Raw genomic sequence first — 24,127 nt, 5'->3', positions numbered from 1 at the left:
AAAAAGACTCACTTTGTGTGTACAATTTAATTAAATTTATTGAAAAACTTCAACTGAGCATTAGAATTTTTAGAACCTGTGCATTTACCATTTTAACCACCTAGTCTTTATCAAGATTTTCTAAGACAATGCAACCCAGTTTAGCCATCCCAGTAAAAAAAATACAAATAAATAATAATAATGATAAATGAATGGGAAAAATAGGTCCGGCACGTGTCACTGTCATTGTGGGGCTTGGAGTTAATCACTGTGGATCCAGCTCCTGCAAATGAACCCAAAAACTACTGGAATTTAAACTCTTGGATGTGTCCTGCAGCTCAACTGTGATCCACGTGTGACGATAAACAAATACATTTATAAAAATGTGGTTAACTTGCATTTCATGCCAAAGCTGATTATGCATTCCTGCACAAATGCAAAATGTTATTAATCAATCAAATCAAAATAATTGCTTAACTAATAACCCAAATAAAGGATGACACTAAACAAGTTGTTCAAATTTGGACATAGTGCTGCATGCAGACCTCTGTTCTGCATACATCTCTAAATGCATCGGTGTGTTAATGGATTTTTTTTTCTCCCCCTTGGAGGGGTGCCTGCTCAGCAAGCCACGCAAAAGCGGTTTCATCCATCTGCGCCGTTTTCCCAACACGGGGCTCACTCCCGTCCCAAAGCGACGCGGCTGACATGATGAACCCGTCAGCTGATGAGTAGCTGACATTTTCCCCGTTATCAGCGGCTCAGAGCTGTGGAAACCTAACATGCGTGTGGCGTTGCTCGCGTCTATAGCCGTGGTTCTGGCTGCGAGTGACTGTTATTCCAGCCGCGTCTCCTCTTCAGTCATCCTGCCGTTCACCGACTGCGTTCGGAGCCGCGGAAAGGACGGCTTCTACCGGGGATCCATAGACGTGACCGAGTCGGGCAGCCGGTGCATGAACTGGACCGAAGTGGCCGGATTCCAGGAGCGCCACCCGGGCAAAGGGATTGGAGAGCACAACCACTGCCGCAACCCAGACAGCAGGATCAGACCCTGGTGCTTTTTCAGGAACCACAAAGGCAGGATAGACTGGGGTTACTGCGACTGTAAACAAGGTAAACATGCAGGCCCACACGGAGTTGCGTCAAAAAAAAAAAATCTCAATTAAAAAATATGTATCAAAGCAAATATGGGGGGGGGGGGGGGGGGGGGAGATGTGCATGCGCAATAGAAAGGCCCGTGCAGGTTTATTATTCTTGTGTAAAGAGTGTGGCTGTAGAGTGGCCACACTCTACAGCCACACTCTACAGGTTTTGCAAAGGTGTGCAACTTTTGTGCACAGGATCAATACAGACAAAGCATGCATGCTGACAATTCTAATGAATCGGATTTATCTCCCATGAAGGCAGCAGGTGAGAAAGCAACACTTTTGTTTTTCTACTAAAAGTCATTTGCATCTACGACAAACATGCAAACAGTTTAGTGCTGATGCCGAGATGCACACATATTTTTTCTTGAGGGAACATGGTTTACAAAATTTCTTCAATTTAGAGACAGTTGCAAGCTTTATTAAAAAAAATGTTTTATTTTACTCTCACTGCTTACTTTAAGCAGTTGAAACCTTACTAAAGCTTGCAACATTTTTTCTCACAAGTTAGAACATGCTGCTGCTCAAGAATGAATTGATATTTTCACTTTACAGAAAGACACAAAACACTGTAATAATGAAAATTACAATGGCATAAATCATAAGCATAGACATTTACAAAAAAAAAACATTTTCATTGAGTTTTGAAATATTCAGAAATTCAATCAGGGTTTTAAAACTCAGCAAAATGAAACACAATTTTTAGTAAGCTTGAAAAAAATGTCAGTCCATACAGTTTTATTATTCATACTAAAAAGTCTTTAAGAAGGCAGGTGGGAAAATGTAGACACACCAAGTACAGTGGAAGAGTTTTAACCCGTAAGAACCTACGGTGACATCAGTGCAACAGAAACATTAAATGTGTTCTGTGGTTCACTTGGTCTGTGGTATATCCCACATAATTTAATTTTTAAAAACGAATGGTTTCTTATGAGTTAATGAACCTGAGTGCTTCTGTGTCCAAAGATCTGCTGACAGGATTCTCAATGAAGACATTTTGCAGACATTTACAGGCTCTTTCGGTTGATGTTTGTGTTGTTTCAGTCAGTGACTCACAGCATGTCATCTTTACATAAAAAATAAAAAATCCTCTTTCCTGTTTTGGATTGTTTATTGGGAATGAAAACATGCTTGATTGAAAGCATTTGCATACAAATCAATTTGTCTTTTTTGTTTTTTTAAAGTCTTCTGGGTTTTTTCTTCAAATTTTTGTGTCTCAGATTTTCTCTTTTCTTAAACTTTTCTTTCACCTCAGGCTCTGTGCGCCTGCAAGGTGGGCGGTCAAAGCTAGATGGCAGAGTGGAGGTATACCTGGGTGGAGTTTGGGGGTCTGTGTGCAGCAACGACTGGGGGGATGAAGACGCTGCTGTGGTTTGCAGACAGCTCGACGAAGGGTAAGAGGGCGAGCACACATGTGCTCACATGTCTCCTGTTTGCTTTGCTCTGCTTGCCTGCTCCTCTCACTCGTGCTGTGAAACACAGGTGCAAGCACACTGACCATCTGCTGCACAGACTCAAACTGTAACGGCATATTGAGGCCTGACGGAGTGATGGGAATACCATTGATGTTAACCACACTTACTAACCTTAAAGGCACTCCCCTCCATTTTTCTGCAAAGTCTCTGTACTTTTCTGTGTGACCTTTGTATTCTTCCTTTATTCTTTCCAGAGGTTTGAAAAACCTTTAGAATCAGGTATTCAGGTATTTACAAGCTCCTTCTCTTTCTACGTCTCTCCGCTTCACACTGGGTGTATTAGTGATCTTGGGATGTCATCATATCGACATATGTTTCAAGAGATATTTGCAGACAGGCCCTACATATCTGCAGTCTTCACAGAGTAGGGTGCAGTCATTTTCCGAGCAGTGCTTTCATCAACAACAGAGACACACTTATTGCACATGTTGTCCAACACTTGTGCTGGCCTGCTCTCTGGCACGAAACACAGCTTTGTGTGCAGTCATCCCAGCATGTGGACAGGAGTCAATAAAGTATACGGTGGAAACGATATAGGTCAAATGTTAGCCATAAGTCAGCTGGAATTCCTACTGATGACTTACACATGCTCCACAGTTGAAGAACTGGAGACTTTGACGGTTCTGTATTTGGACATCATGATCAAACAAGTCATTTAACAGGCTGCCACTATGAATAAAAAATCTGCTTTACCATTGGCAGAGTTTTTTTACTGTTAATATTTTGTTTCAAAATTTCAATAAGGCCTCCACATGAGCGTTAGTGTCTCACCAACTGTCAATTCACCTCCAGGATCTCGGGACGCGCCCGTGCAGTTCCTCTTTTCCGCACAAGCAAGACCAGAATTCACTGGAAGGAAGTCCATTGCCGAGGAGAAGAGCCAGACTTACTCCATTGTTCCAAGAGTACCTGGAATGGAGAGGAGTGTTTAACCGCTGCAGCTGTTACCTGCATCCAACAGAAAAGTAGACAAGTCTGATTTGAAATAATTAAATCCGAGACTCGAGATTTTCATGACTGAAACTGAGATAAATAGGTTTATTTTCTGAATCTGCTACAATTTCAACAACTCTTCGAAAATGTGATTTAAAATAGTTTTTTTTTAAAGTGCACTATGTGTTTTATTTTTTTGACTGTATATGAGAACCGGACTGAGTGACTCCATCCTCTGGTGTTCCAAACAGGAAGAACCTACTGGTTCCAAGAAGCCAAACTCACATGGACTTCTAGTGATAAATAAACAGCTATTACTCAGTCATTATTTTTGTCAGAATAACCATTTTTGCTCGTATACCTTTTTTTTAACATGTTCTTGTTAATCCTCTTTTTTTCATGGTATTTTTTCTGGAACGCGAGTCATTCAAGTTATGAACTGACCAATCAAATGCCTCGATCAAAGACTGTGGTCTCATGACGAACGTTCAAAATGTTTGATCGACAAACCCTTCTGAGCCCGCTTTCAAATGGTATGGGTGTGGACTTCCAACAAGCTCATTCTTGATTGGCGAGAATGGTTGCCATAGGAACGATGACGCAGACCGATTGAGGTCAATCACTACTTATTGATGTTCTCTGGTTCCAACACGGCATCCATAGCGCAAAATAAATGGGGACTGAATTGGCTTAGTTTGGATGGGTGACGTCACACTCACTCCTTCCAGTTCTTATATACAGTCATTGAATATTTCACAGATAGCATTTTTTGGGAAATGTGTTTAAACTTGAATTCTTGTTTGCACTGCAGCTGTTGTGACACTTCCTATGCGGCTGATTGGAGGGGAATCCGAGTCAGAGGGCACAGTTGAAGTCTTCCATGCAGGGCAGTGGGGTTCCATATGTGATGATCAATGGGATGACAGTGATGCAGAAGTGGTGTGTCGACAGCTAGGGCTAAGGTGAAGATCCAACAGCAAAACTCGCACAAAGATCCGTGCTCACACACAAAATGTATAATGTCAACCAGTAATTGCGAAACAATTGTTTTTTTTGCTTGAAATAAAAAAAAAGGCATGATAGTAGTAGAATTAAGCAGAAATCAGTTGATGTGGGTGTCAAATCGTCTTTCTCTCCCTCAGTTTCCAGAACTATGACAAGTATTCCTTCCATTCAGACACACACACAGAAGAGTCAGCTGTAAAGAACATCTGGGGTCAAACAGTGAATCGGACTCATTGTTCCTGAATGAATTCTAGTAGCAAACACACACGCATACGTAGCAACAGTATATGCTCTGCACATGTGTGTATAATGTCTGCACTGTTGAGCCATTTCTCTGGAGAAAAAAAAGAACTATAAGCTATTTATTCTTACTTTCTATTATTGTTTTGCCTTATTTATTTATTTCTGTAGTGGTGCAGCCAAAGCATGGGGCCAGGCACATTTTGGCAAAAGCTCAGGTCGGGTGTGGTTGGATGAGGTGCGTTGCACAGGCAATGAGCTCTCTCTGGAGCAGTGCACAAAAAGTGCGTGGGGAGAACACAACTGTCTGCACTCGGAGGATGCGGGAGTGTCTTGCCACCCCCTTACAGGTATTTCACCACTCCTGAAGAACATGTGATACGTGCAATGAGGTTGAAGTATGATCATGCTTAAAGATGCTGAGTTTGATCAGTTTTCTGTGCAAAATGAATCAGGAGAGAGACCTGATACTAATTTTTGAAGTGAAAAGATGTACATTATATGTTGGGGAGGAAGTTTGAAAAAATTAACTGAGAAGTAGATACAAATAGGAATCTTTGAAGCTATAGTTTATGCCTGCTGGATTGTTTTTTGCAGCTTCAGACAGGTATGCAGACACTAACAACACCAACATTTTAGAGAATACCTCTTCATGCCCTAAAGCACAATGTCAAGGTGAAAAGTGTATTAATGAATCAAGTGTCAAAAAAAAAAGAAAAAACCTAAAGCGCTTTATTAGCGTAGAAACCAAAAAGTAAGAAAAATCTCAAAATTTTAAATTTTGATTTTCAACTCAACTCAACTCAACTTTATTTATAAAGCACTTTAAACAGAACAAGGTTCACCAAAGTGCTGAACAATACAAAAATTAATAAAAGCAGATGAAAATATAAAGCATAAAACACATAAAATAGGTCCGGATTCCAACTCAGTTAAAAGCCAAAGTGAAAAAATATGTTTTAAGAGCAGATTTAAAAATACTGAGTGAGTTTATCTGTCTGAGGTACAGGGGCAATTCGTTCCAGATTTTTGGTCCGAAGACTGAGAAGGCTCGGTCACCTCTCAGTTTTCTCCTGGTCTTCGAGACGACCAGCTGTGTCTGATTTGTTGACCTAAGGGAGCGGGGGGGATTGTACACCTGAATCAGGTCAGACAGATATTTTGGGGCGAGTCCATGGAGACATTTAAAAACAAATAGGAGAATTTTAAAATCAATGCGTAAGCGAACTGGGAGCCAGTGAAGAGATGCAAAAATGGGATTTTATGACTTTGCTTTTATGAAATGTTTTTTTGTTTTGAAATTTCACATTTTCTTTTCATAGAATATCATGTCATGATCTGACTTTACTAATTAGTTGGATTTTGAAATAAATGTTTAGACAAAGGGTCTTCTACTGCGTTCCTGCTCTGCTCATTCTCTTCAGATGGTGCCACCAGGTTGGTTGGAGGTGCAGGTAGTCACGAGGGCCGTCTGGAAATCTTCTACCAGGGTCAGTGGGGGACAGTTTGTGATGATGGCTGGACTAAGTCTAACTCACAGGTGGTGTGTCGTCAGCTCGGTTACAGGTACTGAAAAATGCTCATGCATCTTACTTAAGGGTAGAGCACATTTTTAACTTGTGGGCACTTATCTCTTGCAGGACTGGCGAAACTCTCCTTCTTGAAGGGCCAGACATACCTCCAGGCCCACGCTTTGGGGTGGGGTCAGGTCCCATTCTTCTAGATGATGTGAACTGCACCGGAAAAGAGCCCAGCCTACTGTTGTGCAGCAGAAGGGAGTGGCTTTGCCATGATTGCTCACACCAGGAGGATGTGCACATTGCATGCAATCCTGAGATCAATGGAGAGAGTCTTCCAGCTAGTAAGATAGCACCCTGTCGTTCTGTTTGAGTAATTCTCGATGGTTCCTAAACCAACAAAAAAGCCTGATGATGTAACTATGCCTGAAACCTAAGACCTTACAAACTTATGCTGAGGTAAAGTAAGTTCATGTGATAAGCGATATTCACTACTCTCTGTATTGGAGAGGTCACATGCACACTTGAGGGAAATCATTAAATCTAACCACCATATGAGATAGGCAATATGAAAACATTTGTGGCACAGATAACAAAAAATATGAATATCCACCTATGCTCTAATTCTGCTCAACCCTTTTTGGGGGTCACAGGGTTGCTGGAACCTATCCTAGCTACTGTTGGGCAAAAGCGGGATACACCCTAGACAGGTTGCCAGTCCATCACATGGTTAAGAAATAAATGTGTCAAGTAATAGTTTAATTCAATTCAGTTTTATTTATATAGCCCAATATTACAACAATAGTAGTCTCAATGGGCTTTCTAATAAACATGGAATCATAAAGAAAATGAAGTCATAGAATTCAAAAGGAAATGGCTAAACTAAACTAGACAGACTAAGATAAACATCTTAATGTTTAAAATGAAAGAGTAAAATAGTTTTTAAAAAGACAAGGTAAAAATGTTCTAAAAAAAAAATAAAAGTGAAAGTCACTGGCCAGCATGTTGATGCAGCCTTGTAATGCACAACACCCTGAGGGTGTATTTAGACTGAACACATTTAGTTCACTTAAAGTGAACCAGAGTTTATTTCCCCCGATAATCCAGAACAAATCTTCCATCTATGAAAAATTCCAGACAAGGACTGCAAAGCATAGGAACTGCACGATTTCTTTCTGCCCCGACCTTGTAGTTCCTGGCCAATGACTAAAGAGATCTGTAGTCATTTGCTTTTGCTTGTAAGTTTTGTTTCGTAATAGAATAGTCCGCTTAAAGGCAGTCTGACTACAGACCAAGGTTTAGAACGTAATGGACTCAGCCAGGAACAACTGGCTTTTCCACTCTGAAAACACCATGAGTCTCACACAAAGTGTGACTGGTTAAATAAAACAACAACAAAAAAAAGCTCAGCAAGTCTCATAAAATTACTTTGACAAAAAACTATGTTTAATTTTGTTATAGCTCTGATTTAAAATAAAATGTATTTGTTTGTTTGGGTGACTGCAGTGCACAGGTAGAGCAGTCAACCCCTGATTTGAATATAGCATGTTCGGTTCCCACCTTGCCTGCCCATGTGTCAAAGTGTCCTTGAGCAAGACTGTGAATTTATAAGTTATTGCCAGTGTTCAGCAGCGGTGCCACTATCAAATTGTGAATGTGTATGGGGTGAATGAAACTGTGACTGCAAAGCTCTTTGGGCCTTCTAAGAAGGTAGTAAAGTGCTGTGTAAGTATAGACAATTTTTTATCAATACATTTGGAAAGTTGATTTAGATTTTGATCTTTTGTTTCTACCTTTTAAAAAATGCACAGAAGTGAGCTTTCCTTTGGAATCACTTTTTTTCATTTTACCTTCTGTGGTCATTACACGTATGGCCTGGTATTTATGGCTGAAATTAATATGAGGCTAAGTTATTTTTAACGATCTCTAGCTCCAAACAGCACTCACCTCTTGACCTCATCCTCTGGTCAATATCTTCTTGCTGGTACTTTGTTGGCTGCTTTGGAGACAATAAAGTATTAGAGTCTGCCATCTGGCCCTTTTAACTCAGAAACTACAAGCAGATGTGGCCTCACAAAATATTTTAAGGCACTATATTTTACAAAAACTTTTTTTTTTTTTTTCACAAAAAAAGAGGAAAATGACAGGAGTTGCTGAGGATGTTGTTGTTAAATCAGTTTGAAAGCAGGGTTTAATGAACTGTAGAAGGCCAGGCTTCCCCCTTTACATTGCAGGTGATGAGAAATGGAAGGAGCAATAAAAGAAACTATATTTTCCCCATGTTTGAAGAGTCATGGAAATCCAAGATGACCTGAAATCTGTTTCTTAGATATCTGCTAGTTTAAATGTACTTTCAGTTGGATCTCATCTTACTAGGCAGACACGCAGAAGATGAAGTCATAAGTGCAAGTGTCAGTGGTTCGTGCCGTGTCAGTTGCTCTAGTCTTAACAACTGGGCTGCCTGTAAAGTCATTTTGACAGTGGTAAACTTGCTTTACCAAATCTTAACAAGGAAAACGTAGAAGAGAAAAAAAATCCCTATATAGTTTTGTAATTGATATACATGTATTTATATACTTTTATATAATAGTAGACATGCAGATTTTGGAGGGTGGCAGGGGGGAATCATCGCATCTTTTGTCACTTTTGTCAATTTTCAGACACCAGCAGTAATCCAGTCAGACTAAACACATATGAAGCAACGTGGGAGATAAAAGTATATCTTCTTGTCATTTTTGCTGTACGGATGCGTTTGACTAATGCAACAAAATATGCCTTTGTGTTTTTAAGAGGTTCTTCTGATAAAATACTTACTTCATTAGTTGGTTGGGGCATTTAGACAAAGGTCAAATGACTATCCTCACACAAATATTCTATTCATGTATTCTTTCAATGCACGTGACATTGCTCATATTTTTTTTATCTTTGAAGGTTTGTGAAAAACAAAAATGCTTTTGAAAAGGACGTGCGTATACACAATGAAAAATGAAACAGATGAAGCCAGTCTGAACTCTTAATCTTTCTGTTTTCTGTTCTATCATTTTCACATTTGTTTGAATTTGTTTGCTCCACGGTTTTGCATGTGCATGATTGTGAACTTGTAAAGGTTTTATTTAATACATACTGCCTCCACATTATTTTTTTTATTACCAGCATGATATTTTAAATACTTAGATAAATATCAACTTCCAACAACCAATTCAAACCAAGCGTTCATGTCATAAAGTATTATTAACTTCCTTAACCTGCCCTCATAAGCTTCTATTGGCAATTCACTGCAATTAATTGTGACAACTTTAGATGTAAAGTTGTAATGGCTTTGACCAGACGTGGGGTATACTTAGATACGCTGCACTGCTTGAATCACATCAGTCAAGATAGATGTGATTAAGTTGGCATGCAATTATGAGGGAGAGAAACAAAAAAAATGGATTTTGGAAAAGAGTTTGATGTATGTTCAATATTAATCAGTAAACACCATGTGTCGCCTTTGGTTGAGAGTTTTTTTTTTCCTGTGGGCTTAAAAAAAGGTGACTGGTTGAATTTGAGATTTTAGTCATGCTGATTATTTATAACATACAACCTCAAAACAACTCCCTTTAGAGGTACATAAAAAAACAAACTTTTTAAAACATAATAATGATTTGGATTAATTTAGCTGGTGGAGGATATAAAGGTTGTTCAAGTTCAGCCATTCCTTTTTTTTTTAATATAATAATCAGGTTAGTGAAGGTGTAAACTGATAATCCACACGTTATTGTACATTCAAACACAATTAATGTATGTGTGTCTGTGTAAGCATATGTTGGTAAAGCAATAATAACTCAATAAAAGCTATAAAAAACAGGAGAAAGAGATTATGAAACATTGGAATACACATTCTGAACATTGTGGCCTTACAGCTGAACAAAACACATGTCAACATTCAGGAATTGACATTGCTTTGGTTTTTTTCAGGGAAAAAAACAAAGCAAAAAAAACAAAATAATTATGCTCTCTGAACAGGACAAGTGCGTACATGTCTTACGTTTTGGAGACACGATTAACAGGACAATCAAGTTTGTTAAGAATTTATGAGTGTTTACTTTTCTATTTCAGGCCCTAATGCTGACTTGAATTAGTATTTTAGAAAACAGGATTTTTTCCGCAAGCTATCGTGAAATTAAACCTCAGATTATGTGCTATATCAGTTGATATGAAAGCACAAATATGTATCTAGAAATGCATGCAGGTGCCATGTTGATGGCTGACTGCAGACATGGAGATCATACACAGTAATTACAGTTGTCTTTAAAAGAGAAAAAAACTCCTGTAAAATGAAGGGTGTGTTTTTTTCCTTACCTAATATCTATAACTCTACATGCTGGGTTGAACTTTTGTTACAGCACTGGCAGGTATATTCTCACCCACTTTTGGATCAGTAAAACAAAGTCAACCGGGACAGGGAAAAAATCCTTTAATTCTGGTCATGACTTTGGTCTTTGACTTTGTTTCAGCAGCCATAGTTTGACCTTGCCCTATAAAAAAAGCTGATTGCATCATAGCCACTTTGAATATTTTTTTACATTCACATTAGTTGGTTTGATTTGATTTATGAAACAAAATTCACAAAAAATCTCCATAAAGAAAATCATATAGATACATAAAAAGGGCAAAAATGTAGTTATTTGGGACTTCACTGCACTTTAAAGTGACTATTACCAGTCCATCAAGTTTCTTTGTGTCATAATTTAAATCTACAGTAAAAAGAAAAACAAAAAAAGATCACAGCAGGACTTAATGTGGTCCAATATTTGAATTGTCTATTTGCTTTCAGGTTTACGGGTAAGGCTTGCGGGGGGAGAAAGCTCCAGAGAAGGGCGTGTTGAGCTCTACCTGTTCGGTCAGTGGGGCACTGTCTGTGATGATGGGTGGACTGATCAAGACGCTGAGGTTGTCTGCAGACAGTTGGGATACAGGTATGACATTTCTAAGTGTTTTTGTGTCCTTGCCTCATGCATTTGTTGGAGCTTAGATGAAAGTGCAAATGAAATGCGCATGGCAAATTACAAATCTCTCCTTGGTTTTGGTTGTTATTGAAACCTGCCTTGTTCTCACAGGACCACTGCAGGTGAAAGTAAAAGAAGATTGTAGGTGTTGTTTTCACCCCTTGTGGATATAAACATAAGGTGGCACTGACGTCCTAATGCCTGACATACCTTATGTTTTGACGTCACAAAGGTCTGTCAAGCCTCTCCCAGCACTGGCAGCCAAAGAGAACTGTCGGAGTGACTTATAGAATAGATAAAAGAAAACACTCCATCAGAACCCAAGAATTTGTGGTATAGAAAACAAAAATGAACAAAATGTTTCAGAGTGATAAAAGATAAGCAAGAGCTGCTGGAATAGCTTAATGCTGTCTAGGACATCTCCTTTCATCTGGATGACATGTGAGATAAGCTTTTCTTGCTCCATGAATAGAATCAAGTGGATGTATAAGAAGAATGGATGATTCTTCTAGAGCTTTTTTGATGCAGGGCTGTTATAAATGTTTATATTCATAAGCTCTGGTAATAATTATCCGGTGCAATGAGAAATTTTCAAGCATGATCTTTGGTGTCTGTTTAGTTTCTAAGTCCAAGCGCTGCAAACCTATTATCAGTCAAGAAGTCAGCAAACCAGGGAAATTGTATTCAATTCATCTTCTATTAGTGTTCAAAGCAGATCTTAATAAAATAACTTGCACTTTTGCATTCATAGTAAGTTTGCATCAAGGGGACTGGCTGTATGTGGCTACTTTAGAAGCAGCAGAGAGGAGAAAGAAGAGCGCAGTTCAAACTTGCGGCTTTGTGCGCACGAATGCACAGTGGGGTTGTCAGCAACGTCATCTCACAACAAGAAGTTTGTGGTTTTACATTGCTCATGCATGGGCTTTCTCCTGCCTCTCTGGTTTCCCTGCATGCTCCAAAACACAAAGGTTTGGTTGACTCAGAATTGTGAGTGTGTGCAAGGCGAAGTTAACAGAGTTAAATATGGATTTTGCAATTTCGTCTGCTTTAAAAAGTTGGTGAAATTTGGACAAAAAGAAATCTAGCTGAGCGCGTAAGTGCGCTTGAGTAAAATCACAATCCTACTCAGGATGATCTAATGTGTCAAATTATGAAAGGTAATATCAATGAAAAAAAGGAATTTAGGATGCAATTACCTTAAAAACAAGCATGTAAAAAAAAATCAGATTTAAAGTCCCACTCCCCACTCCAATCATAATTTAATTTATATTTAAAATGATCCTAGTTGTCTTTCAATTATGATTATGTCCTTTTTAGCCAAAAAAAACACCAAACCAACATTTTCTAGGACATAGTTCCTGCAGAGTGGCAGTAGTTCATCCAAAATTCACTTCAGAGTTGTGGGCGGGACTGTTGGGGCAGAGTAAGCCTGCCTCCACTTCCCATCATCCACCTGTTAACACTTTTTCCTGCTAACTAACAGCCCCTCACATCCCCAACCAAATATATTGCTCGCCATTTTATGGTGCAACAATCCAGCCATACATTTTTGAGCTGGATGCCAGCTAGGACGAGGATCTAGTCGGCATTAGAGAAGTGGATGCCTAGAAATGTGGCGGAAGCAGGGAGCTTATGGCCGCCGATTGTTAGTTCTACATCACACCTAAAAGCTTTTTCAAATGGCATTTTTTGTCTGCTCCTGGTTCAACGATTTGAAGAAAAAAAAATGCTTAAAAATACAATTTTGAGCTTAATTTTTACATTATGTCCATCATGGTAAAAATGCCACAGAAATATGTTAAAAAAACACATTTTTTAGTGGGTCTTTGAGTTTCCTCAATTTTTCACAAAGATAATCTTTTTTTTTTGCCTTTACCTTGATTTGAAGGCATTTCCTTCCATTTTCCATGTCTTAAGCATTTGTTCTGATCAGAATGCTGGAAAAGAGCTCAAAATCATGAGGAAAACTATTATGGTTTGTGGTTTTGCAATGTGATCACTCTACACACTTAAATGAATCCAGACTCTCTTCTCTGCTTGTGTAATCCATCACAGTCTCAAAGGTTTTTTTTTTTTTTCATGTCTTGTGCTCAGCCCCCGATTGTCTGTCTGTTAGTCTGTCTTTTGTCGTCATCTGTAAACTTCTGTTTTCACCTCTGGCTTCATCACACATGTCTTTAGTTTTCAAGTTGGCTGACAATGAAGAAACTACAGATTTTTCTTTCAAATCACATAAATAGGCAACTTTTTATTATAATATTTTTTCCTCTAGGGTTTATTAGCCTATCTCTGACATATTTCCAACTGCATTACCTGATGATCTAAACTGCGTCTGGTTGTCTCCTTTTGATACCTAGTTGTCCTCCTACAAGTCCCCTATTTTTGTGACAGTCATGTCAATCATATGGACAAAAGAGACATCTGGATTGCATGAGAATGAGCGAGTTAAGGAATTTGTTGGACATGTGTAAAAGGCATGTTAGGATGATAATTGTGGGTCACGCAGGGTGTGGACACTGTTTTCTCAATGTATAGCACGGACCCAAAGGGACAGAAGTGTTTCCAATGGTGATCAAGTAACTCAAACATTCTCAAGTAAGGCTGAATTTAACTAACATGTGTGCTACAATTTTTTTAACACTGAGAAAAGAACACTGTGCCATCAAGGGGCAAAACATATTCAAAATAGTTATTAAGTTTGGGCTTTTCTGAACCTTTGGGGTTTTGTAAAAAAAAAGAAAAAGAAAAAAAACACTTGCTTTTTTTTTCCAGGATAGGACTTTCTTAATCCCATAATGGGGCAATTTCACTTCATCAGCAGTGCTGAACTCAATTTTATAGAGACAAATGTTTTAAACGTATGCCAGGTCTGGATTCTAGGCAGGCCAGTTCATGCCTCTTTGGATTTTGTGTGAGAGTTTTGTTTTTATGATGCTGGTTTTTGAATTAAGCTGTAATAAGAAAAGCCACATGACGTTTTTATGCTTTTATTTTAACAAACTATTTCAAGATCTTTTTTATTCAACTTATTAAAGTTTTTTTTTTTGTTTAAAGTCAGTCTTTTACTACCCTGTGTCCACAAAAAGTAGCACTTTTGGAATTCAGAGTGATTGTATCTTATTGAATGACTTTTCAATTTCCAAGTATTGTTTGGTCAGGAAGTGGAGGATCCAAAGTAATTTCAGGAACTTAAAACTCTCATGAAGAGCCACAGTACAAGCATGACATGACCATGAAACAAATGAAACAGAAAGTGGGCCAGGGCCGCAGATGAGCATAAATATACTGAGCATAATTATCTTAAATTAGGTCAGCTGTGGGTAATCATCTGATGAAACCAGGTGAGACTGTGACATGGGGGGAAAAACACAAAACAGAAGCTAGAAAACATAACTGAGATCAAACAAAGCAAAGAAAAAAGGCAAAATCTTCACATTTAAAGTATTTATTTATAGAAATGTGGAGCTTGTTAACTCAAGAAAAGACAGGTTTTTTGTAAAAATGACACAATTCAAGTTCTTATAACATTATTTTGCAGAATTTTCAAACCTTGACATCTTTTAGCTAACTGGTGTCCAAAATGAACTACTTTGCTCTATTTTTTCTATTATTTTTTAACTTTGTACTTATATCAGATGGTATTGCAATTTAACAACTGCTGCAGTGTTTTTATGTATTTCCACAGAAGCACATCAAGCAGACATTATGTCAGTTTCTAGGCTCAGATCCAGCTGATTTGAAGGTTCACCCTCTGCATACTAAGTACTGCCCAGGGAGCTATAGGAGACATAGATGTAACACTTAATCTGTCATAGTTAGAGACATGGGACTCCCAACGGGTGAGTCTGGTTAGAAAAGTTGTCACCCAATGAACTTATAAGCCAGTCTCTTTCAGTTATCTATCAATCATAATCGAAATCAGCTAGTCCACACACCCCAAGCCTATGGTCTCATGGGAAATGTGAAAAGGAGCTGTTTGTAGCTTAAAGTCAAAGGTGAGGCGGTAATACAAGCATAGCTGATATCATGTCCCAGAATGAAGTACAGTCTGACCTCATCTTAACCCTGCAGGCCAACCCATAACTTCTTTATTCTTTATGATACTCTTCATTTTTTAAGTTGTTTTGTCCGTTTGCATAGAAGATTCTAGGATTTTCTTTGTAATCCACATAATTGAGAAAGCTGTTCAAATGAAATGTCTGTTTTTCCTAGTGGTGCCGCTAAAGCACGCTTGATGGCATACTTTGGCGAAGGGACGGGCCCTATCCACATGGACAACGTGAATTGCATCGGTGACGAGCGTTCAATAGCAGACTGCATCAAACAAATGCCCGGCACACACAACTGTCGCCACAGCGAGGATGCTGGAGTCATTTGTGACTATGGTGAACCGCAGCACAGTACCAAAGAGGCCAAAGGTCAGTCAGATCGGGGTATGGCACCCCCCCACCCCCCACCCCTCCACTTAAGTGAAACCCAACTCTGTTGATTTATACGGAGTTCTAGTCAAACCATAATATGTTTAGCAAACACTGCCAACGTTAGCTGTGCACCAAAAACTTAATGAGAAACAACCGACAGCGGGGAAAGGAAGAGGTAAGGCGTTTGGCACAAAGTCAGGGGCTTCAGTAAGAGTGTATGAGCAGATGGTAAAATGAGTTAGCTGAGTTATTGCTGCTTACTGCCCGCTGCATTTTAGGACTGGCTCACAAAGTGCTTTCTGTAACCTCCTGCCATTCCTCACAGGCTACGGTGGTTGGATTCAATGATCATTTATTCATATATAGTTCCTTAATTTACTAATTAAATTTTATTGCAATACTAGTTTATTTTGCATTTACGGTACCTAAGGAAATCTGTGATTACAAAACTTCTACTTTGCCACATTGGGTTACAACTGTCTTTCTGCTTGATTTTTTTCTGTTGTTAGAGCTTCCAGATTTTAGAAAAGATGTAAAATGTGTAACATTAGATTTGATTTATTATTGAAATGCAGAGTTTGCTATTATTCCATGCTTTTCACACTTAAAAAAAGAAATCATACCTTCAAGCTGTTACATAACAAGTAAGAAGCTTTCTTCCATTAGTTACATTTTTATCTGAGCAATTATCTGAGCGGCCTCATCTTGTTTATTATTATCTGTAAGAAACCCTACTTTTTCTAGACTATACGATGTGACTCATTCACCTACTTCTATTGGGTTTTCATCAAAATGGACAGCAATGTATAAGGATGTTTTGTCTGTTCGGTTACTAGCCTTAAAATTTGCACACGCTCTGAATGTTAAAGTTATTTATTTAACTTGTCATCGATTTCAAGCTCCAACGTCATAGCATAAGATGAATTTCAAGCATCATGCTCTTGATCATTCTAAATATTTAACAAACCCAAAATCTGAGATTGTACGAAAGGTTTTGCAATTACTCTCCCTTCCACCTCCTCAACACATGCTCGGTCTTTTGTTTCTGGCAGATCCTGCCATCTCACTTTGTGGTCTGCGGCTTGTCCATACTCGCCAGCGCCGAATCATAGGTGGAGAAAACTCTCTAAGGTAAGCTGTGGCGGATATGGGGGATTATTGACAGGACAGGGAGAGTCTGAAGCAGAGGGAATTCTTATCCTACTGAGCATGTGTGGTGCATTCAAGAATGTGCTAAATGTGGGATTTTGTACGCGCTTTCAGCACACGGTGTTCACTCTGGACTGTCGCTACCCGAAACTCATGCATGACTTGGTGTGAAAATGTCGAAGTGGTGCAAATCTTGCTCCAGGTTTTTTCCTTTACAGCTCTATTCCGATATGTGAACGTTTGTTGTTAAATAATTCCGGCCGGGCACAAACGGCAATTATGGATTTGTCCTCCATGACCGATTTTCATATGGTTGGTACTTCTGTGTTTTGAAAAGGACGCTACCCAGACGTCACTACCAAAGCAAAGTCCCCGATTGGTCAAAGTTCAACTGGTTTTACTTTTGACATATGCACAATTGCCACACAGTTTGTAAGTAGAGCCCGAAAACAGACTTAAAATAAATGCGTAGCGATGCTTGTACATGCATTTGCATGTATATGCATATACAGGCATACATATTCTTTTGAATAGTCTTTTAATTGGAAGTAGTTGCTCAAACAGGCATTTCTGAACCCATGAATTACACATTATTGTAAAAGAGAAAGAGGACATTATTATCTGCTAAAACAGCAATTGTCACCTGCGTGTGCTTTTGCTGTTTTGTGCTGTTTCAGTGGTTGTAAAGAGTAAATATTTTCTATGTATAAATGATACATGCCATGGGTTATAAATCATTAAAAGATCTGGCAAAACATCACTACTTTTTCCCCAGTTTCCATTCACCTATAAGAATGAGAAAGCTCAAACCTGAGGCTAATGAGTGGCAGAGATCCAAAGATGCAGATGTTTTATTGCTCTTGTTCTTGCTGCATTTATGCACACACAGGGATGGTTTACAGTTGCATGTTTATACTTCACAAAGCCACATGTAAACTAACTGTGGCGTCTATGTGAATGTTTATGACATTTCTGACTATTTAAATTCAGGTGCAATGACCTCATGTGCTGACTTTATAACAGAACGACTTCTTTCTTTGTGCTAATGGTTTCAATATTTTATGAAACACAATGCCTCTGCACAGCAGTTCATTTATGCAATTTTGTGATTCATCTGCGATTGAAAAATGTCTGTTTTTGTTGTACGATTTGGCTGTGTGATTGTGTTTACAGGGGTGGCTGGCCGTGGCAGGCCGCTATTCGTTTACGAGGATCCAAAGGTGATGGGAGGCTGGTGTGTGGAGCAACTCTCATTGACACTTGCTGGGTCCTAACTTCAGCACATTGCTTCAAAAGGTAAAAACTTACATTCCCCCACTCAAATACACACACATTGTTTAGTGTTTATTGGAGTCCAAAAGTGTGCACCTTTTTATGCACCTTGTTTTACAGTTTGTTTGTAAAGCGGACATCAGTTTATGTTACTGTTTGAACTCAATCAAAGCTGAGCTACACTTCCTAATGCAGTGTTTTTCAACCAGTGTGCCGCGGCACACTAGTGTGCCGTGGGAGATGGTCAAGTGCGCCGTGGGAAATTGCCCTCATTCACTGATCTAAAAACATTTTCCATCTCCAGGATATCAGCTCTGTGTTCATCCAAACAGGCCCTGATAAAACACTGAGTAGTTAAGAATATAAAATATCTTAAAATTACTTTTTCTTTGTGTTTATTTGATTCTATTAAAGACATTTTGATAAGAATCACGGTACCGCGATTTAGTGCAGCTATAAGTGTGTAAGGAAAAGTCCCGCCCCTTTAACTGTCTCCGCCAATCATTCTTGAAGGCTTAATCACATGTCATCAGTCTGACCAATCAGAAGTGGTTAAAGTCTTCACTTCCTTGTTCTTAATTCTGCTGATAAAGTTGCTCAGTTCTAACAAAAATACGGTGGTTCATCTCTTATAAAAAAACAGCCGCAATTATCATACAAATCCACGTGAGATTTTGGGGGGGGGGCTGTCGATCAATACAGACCATGAATTTCTGTTTTTTTTTTTTTTTGGATGCCTCATGCTGGTGTGCCGCGGGATTTTTGTCAGGGTTAAAGTGTGCCGTGGCTCAGAAAAGGTTGAAAAACACTGTCCTAATGCATACATGCATGTATTAAAAAGGTCCCTGAGGACTGTTTGCATTCCTCTGCTGGCGGGGGAAAATTAAGTCCTTCCATAGCAAATTCTATGTATTTTGAACCATTTTTCAATACAATGAAGTATCTTTAATTATTAACAAAAGGACAATCACCTAAAAACAATGAGGGCTAAAGGAAAGTATCAAATCAGTGTTGGGCTGAAACTGGGTGAAATGTGTATTTTAACCCTCAATTCAGTTGCATGTGGGATGACCTTTTTTAGTTTTACAGAATTTACGACTACGAGCCTCACATTTTTGTGCAGGAATTTGGCCACCTTCCTTTTCTATTAGTTCACTAGGTCTGCATGTTTACGTTGGAACGTAGATTATGGTATGTCAAACATTTAGACAGGTCAAGCCATCTAACTCATTGTAACTTATTCTCGTTCTTTCCTTTTTTCTTCTCGTTCTTCTCACGTTACACTATTTTGGTGCAGAATTAAAATTTGAACAAAGATTGTTTCCACAAAGCTTTTGCTATTTAAAGGTGCGCCCAGTTTGAGTGCATAATACTACATGTATGATCCTACTATGAGGCAAATCAAGGTATGTTCAAAGCACAGTCAACCCCCCCACGTAATTTAAAGTGCAAACAAAAGACTTTCAGCAGTCTGACACTGACCCAAAAAGTGTAGCTGTAGTCAGAGTAAAGGTCTGTCTAATGTCATCAGGAAGACTTTCTGATTTTAGCTGCAGGAAATTTAACAATTCACTGTGTTTAGTCCCGACTCTGGACACCAGGAAAAACCTGTTCCTGAGCTTCTTATAGTCTAACGTGGTTCATATGGGACCATCAGGTCTATGAGCGACAAGAAGCCAGTGCAAAAACCTAGGACAGGACTTATATGGTCATACTTCCTGGTTTTAGTCAGGACCCAAGCAGCAGCATTCTGGATTAAGTGCTGATCCCTCACAGCAGATTAATCTGTAATAGTGGTTTAACTGCTGGGGATAAATGTTTAAATATGTCTCTTTAGGTCTTGTTTAGAAAGTATATCTTCTGCCAATGTTTTGGAGATGGCACATGCCTATAAACTTAATATTTTTTAATCTGACTATTAAATTAATTAAATTCAGGTCTGATCACATGTTTACATCTAGATTACAAACTTGACTTGTTGGTTTTATACAGTCAATGGTTCTACCCAAAGTCTTATTGAACACGTTCAACATTACTTTACTACGGCCCTTTCACAGGCTTTTTTCTGACCTAGTCCCCTCCATGGCCCCTTTTCTAATAGTTTCAATCTTAACGTTGTCCAGAACCTTTAGATATATATAGAAATATAAGTCAAACAAATAATCCACATTAGAACAAGAGGTATTATCATCCCAAAGACCAGCAGCACCCGAATGCAGATGCATGTGACGAAGGCATTTGCCGGACTTCAGACATAAAAGTAAAGTTAGGTGGACTGGATTAAAAAAGAACTACATCAATCATTTTGCTACCTAACCATGCCTAATTTTTAAACATTACATCCAGATTAATAGTGGTAAAAAAGAAAGAACATGAAATAAATTTGTTTTAGTGGGATCTGACAGTATCGGCTTACAATGGATCTGTATTAAATGTTGCTGACTGTAAAGTTAAGCTGTTTTCCTCTTCCAATATTTACAAGAGGGCTGTGGCTCACAGGATAATTGAGTACATTGTATAATACTGTCCCTGTGTTTTGACAAAGCCACATTTCTTTGTCTCTTACTATGGGACTTTTTATTGAAAAGATCCAAGTCTAATCCTGGAAAAGTCATAACTGCAAATGCCCTTCACGCATTAAATATCAGATTGCAGAGGAAGACGAGGAAGTTAATATGGCAGAAGGAGGGGCCATGCTGAACACTGGTCAAACAAGAGGTAGACAATACTTTTTTGATTTTTTTTTAAGATAAAAGTTGTATTTTAATTGACGTTTAAAAGCAAATATGATTTAAAAATATAATTTACACAGTAAACGTGTCAAATTAATCCCACCTTATGTTAAAATGTATTTGTGTCATTTTTGAAATTGTAATCATTTTTCAAGTAATAATTCAATAAACATGCAAATTGAATTTTAATTGATTTAAAGATTCAATTAAAAGAAAAAACAAATAAATAATTAAAAACATTTGTGTGCCCACAACATAATGGATGACGTCAGTCTGTTTTTAAGTTTAATGGGAAAAATGTTGTTGTCTGTTGCGTTTTTATATTTCTCTTTTAACCTTTGTTCAGTTTGTAAAGAATAAGTGTTTGTAATCAGCTGAGCTGAGTATTTGCGTTGAATTCCCGAGAAGCCAAATGTATTGTGTTTTTTCCTAGACAGCTAAAGGTGCCTGTCACTCTTATTTGGAGCAACTAACAAGTCCTACATTTTAATAATCAGATGCAATGCAAATATCTGTAAGGGTTCCAGCTTGGAATTGAAAAGCATAAACCCATTTTATCTGTTTGTTTGTTTGTTTTGTCCAATTTGAAATCTTAAATGGCATTATTATTTAAAGCATATTTTCATTATCTTGGTGAGTTTATACAATGTTATAGTAAGTTATTATAACCCTTATTGTTGAATGCCTAATTTGTCTACTCCCTTTAGGGCTCACTTTTTGCTTTGAATAAGTTGACATAAGTGACTGAAGGTGGAGTCCAAGTCTCTGGGCTATTGAATAAATAATGAAAGAATTAAAAGGTGAATACCTAGAAGGACCTAAAAGAACTTGTGTGTGTGTCATTCAGGATACACCCTAAAACCTGCACAACCTTATTACTATTGACGTGTGTTATTGTTGCTGATTTATTTGATGAGCTCAACAGAATCTTTTTAATATTTTAAATACTACACGTCTGGGTTTGATGAAATTGATGTGATGCATTACAATGGGTTTGACTGACAGCTATGTGTTAATACATCCCTAATAACCAAATAGCTATTGTGTGTATACTCTTAGGGCTCACTTTTTACTCTAAATGTCTTGTAATAATTGACTGCTATTGGAGTTAATCTCTTTGATCTATTGTGTAAATAATGAAGAGGTGGATCTCTAAATTCCTTTTATATAAAGTCAAATAATAAACTCTTGTGCATGGGTGTGTGTTTGTCATTTCAGTGAAATGTAGTTTAGGATACACCCTAATTAAAAAAAGCTTTGTTTTGTTGACCTTGAGATGATAAAAAAACTAGGTTGGAGCTTTTGTTTAGTTAATTTAGTGAAAAACTAATACTGAAATTCAGTCAGAAACCACCATTATTCTCTTATATGACCATATCAAAAATTCCTTTTTTTTGAAGAGTGTTGTGTCTTCTGAAACATTGAGACTCTGTCTAAATTCACAGGTTAACCCCCCCCCCCCCCCCAACAAATTGGGTATAATCCAGATGAGCCCGTTTTTCATAGATTTCTTCTGGATCCCATGCTTGTTCAGTATCAAATTGTTGATTAAAACGGAACGCCAATATGTGCCATAAATGTAAGTTTGGGTTATTTTTGGACCTTTTGGATGAGTGGTAAATTTGGAGAGAGGTTTTAGCACCAATTTGCCTTTCTCAAAATCTCCTCTTTTCATACGGGACCACATTTTATTTCTTAACCAACAAACTAAAATAAAGGGTGAGAGATGATGAGCAGTGGAACCACATTTAATATTTTTAGTGATTTACATAAAGAAATCAGACATACAGTACAGACCAAAAGTTTGGACACACCTTCTCATTCAAAGAGTTTTCTTTATTTTCATGACTATGAAAATTGTAGATTCACACTGAAGGCATCAAAACTGTGAATTAAAACATGTGGAATTATATACATAACAAAAAAGTGTAAAACAACTGAAAATATGTTATATTGTAGGTTCTTCATTAGCCACCTTTTGATTTGATTACTGCTTTTTGCACACTCTTGGCATTCTCTTGATGAGCTTCAAGAGGTAGTCACCTTAAATGGTCTCCAACAGTCTTGAAGGAGTTTCCGGAGATGCTTAGCTCACCCCAAAGCATCTCAATTGGGTTCAGGACCGGTGACTGTGGAGGCCAGGTCATCTGGCACAGCATCCATCACTCTCCTTCTTGGTCAAATAGCCCTGACTCAGCCTGGAGGGGTGTTTGGGGCCATTGTCCGGTCCGCTTGTGAGCCAGTTTCTTTCTAGCACTTGATGGTTTTTGTGATTGCACTTGGGGACACTTTCAAAGTTTTCCCAATTTTTTGGACTGACTCAAGTTCATTTTTTAAAGTAATGATGGCCAGTCTTTTTTCTGTACTTTGCTGCTTTTTTTCTTGCCATAATACAAATTCTAACAGTCTATTCAGTAGGACTATCAGCTGTGTATCCACCTGACTATTGCAAAACACAACTGATGGTCCCAACCCCATTTATAAGGCAAACAATCACAATTATTAAACCTGACAGGGCACACCTGTGAAGTGAAAAACATTTCAGGTGACTAACTCTTGAAGCTCATCAAGAGAATGCCAAGAGTGTGCAAAGCAGTAATCAAATCAAGAAGTGGCTACGTTGAAGAACCTACAATGTGACATTTTAGGTATTTCACACTTTTTTGTTATGTATATACCGGTAATTCCACATGTGTTAATTCACAGCTTTGATGCCTTCAGTGTGACTCTACTATTTTCATAGTCATGAAAACAAAGAAAACTGTTCGTAAGATAAGGTGTGTCCAAACTTTTGGTCTGTACTCTATGTGTAAACAATTAAATTGAAATAACCAGCCAACAAGTGAACAGACTAACAATATGAATAACTGGGTTTAACTAAACAATGTTTGTATAAATTCCTAATGGCATATTACTAATTTATCTACTCCCTCGAGGTTCACTTTTTGCTTTGAATTAGTTGACATAAGTGACTGCAGGTGGAGTTACAATACTCTTATTGGCTATTGTAGAAATAATGAGACAATTATTACAGCGGACAAATAATGAGCACGCACGTGTGTGATCTCAGTGAAATGTCATCTAGATACACCCTAGTTTTCAAAAGTATTAAGGTGGAATTACTGATTCACAATCAGACTGTAATATTCTCCATTATCAGTTTTATTTTTATATGAAAAGATATTGAAATCAAAGTAAATATCAAACACTTAAATGACTTTTTGACCTTTGTCCATAGTCTATTTGTAGCAGCATACAGGCCAAAACAGGG

At 38.1% G+C, this 24,127-nt stretch overlaps 1 protein-coding gene across 1 annotated transcript in view; it reads left to right on the top strand.

The window, feature by feature from the left end:
• Positions 1 to 197: 197 nt before the first annotated feature.
• Positions 198 to 24,127, top strand: part of prss12 (serine protease 12) — a 30,315-nt gene continuing 6,385 nt past the window's right edge. Inside the window, exons 1-11 of the mRNA XM_023956821.1 lie at positions 198 to 1,092; positions 2,380 to 2,518; positions 3,392 to 3,564; positions 4,344 to 4,494; positions 4,949 to 5,127; positions 6,202 to 6,343; positions 6,418 to 6,638; positions 11,111 to 11,252; positions 15,495 to 15,700; positions 16,756 to 16,834; positions 18,026 to 18,148. Coding sequence (XP_023812589.1) covers positions 762 to 1,092; positions 2,380 to 2,518; positions 3,392 to 3,564; positions 4,344 to 4,494; positions 4,949 to 5,127; positions 6,202 to 6,343; positions 6,418 to 6,638; positions 11,111 to 11,252; positions 15,495 to 15,700; positions 16,756 to 16,834; positions 18,026 to 18,148 — 1,886 coding nt within the window. The 5' untranslated portion in view covers positions 198 to 761. The remainder of the gene's footprint in view (positions 1,093 to 2,379; positions 2,519 to 3,391; positions 3,565 to 4,343; positions 4,495 to 4,948; positions 5,128 to 6,201; positions 6,344 to 6,417; positions 6,639 to 11,110; positions 11,253 to 15,494; positions 15,701 to 16,755; positions 16,835 to 18,025; positions 18,149 to 24,127) is intronic.

The sequence above is a fragment of the Oryzias latipes genome, chromosome 1 (assembly GCF_002234675.1).
Source record: "Oryzias latipes chromosome 1, ASM223467v1".
Taxonomy (NCBI): domain Eukaryota; kingdom Metazoa; phylum Chordata; class Actinopteri; order Beloniformes; family Adrianichthyidae; genus Oryzias; species Oryzias latipes.
Note: the sequence above shows the minus strand (reverse complement) of the source record. Positions and strands in the feature narration are given on the sequence as shown.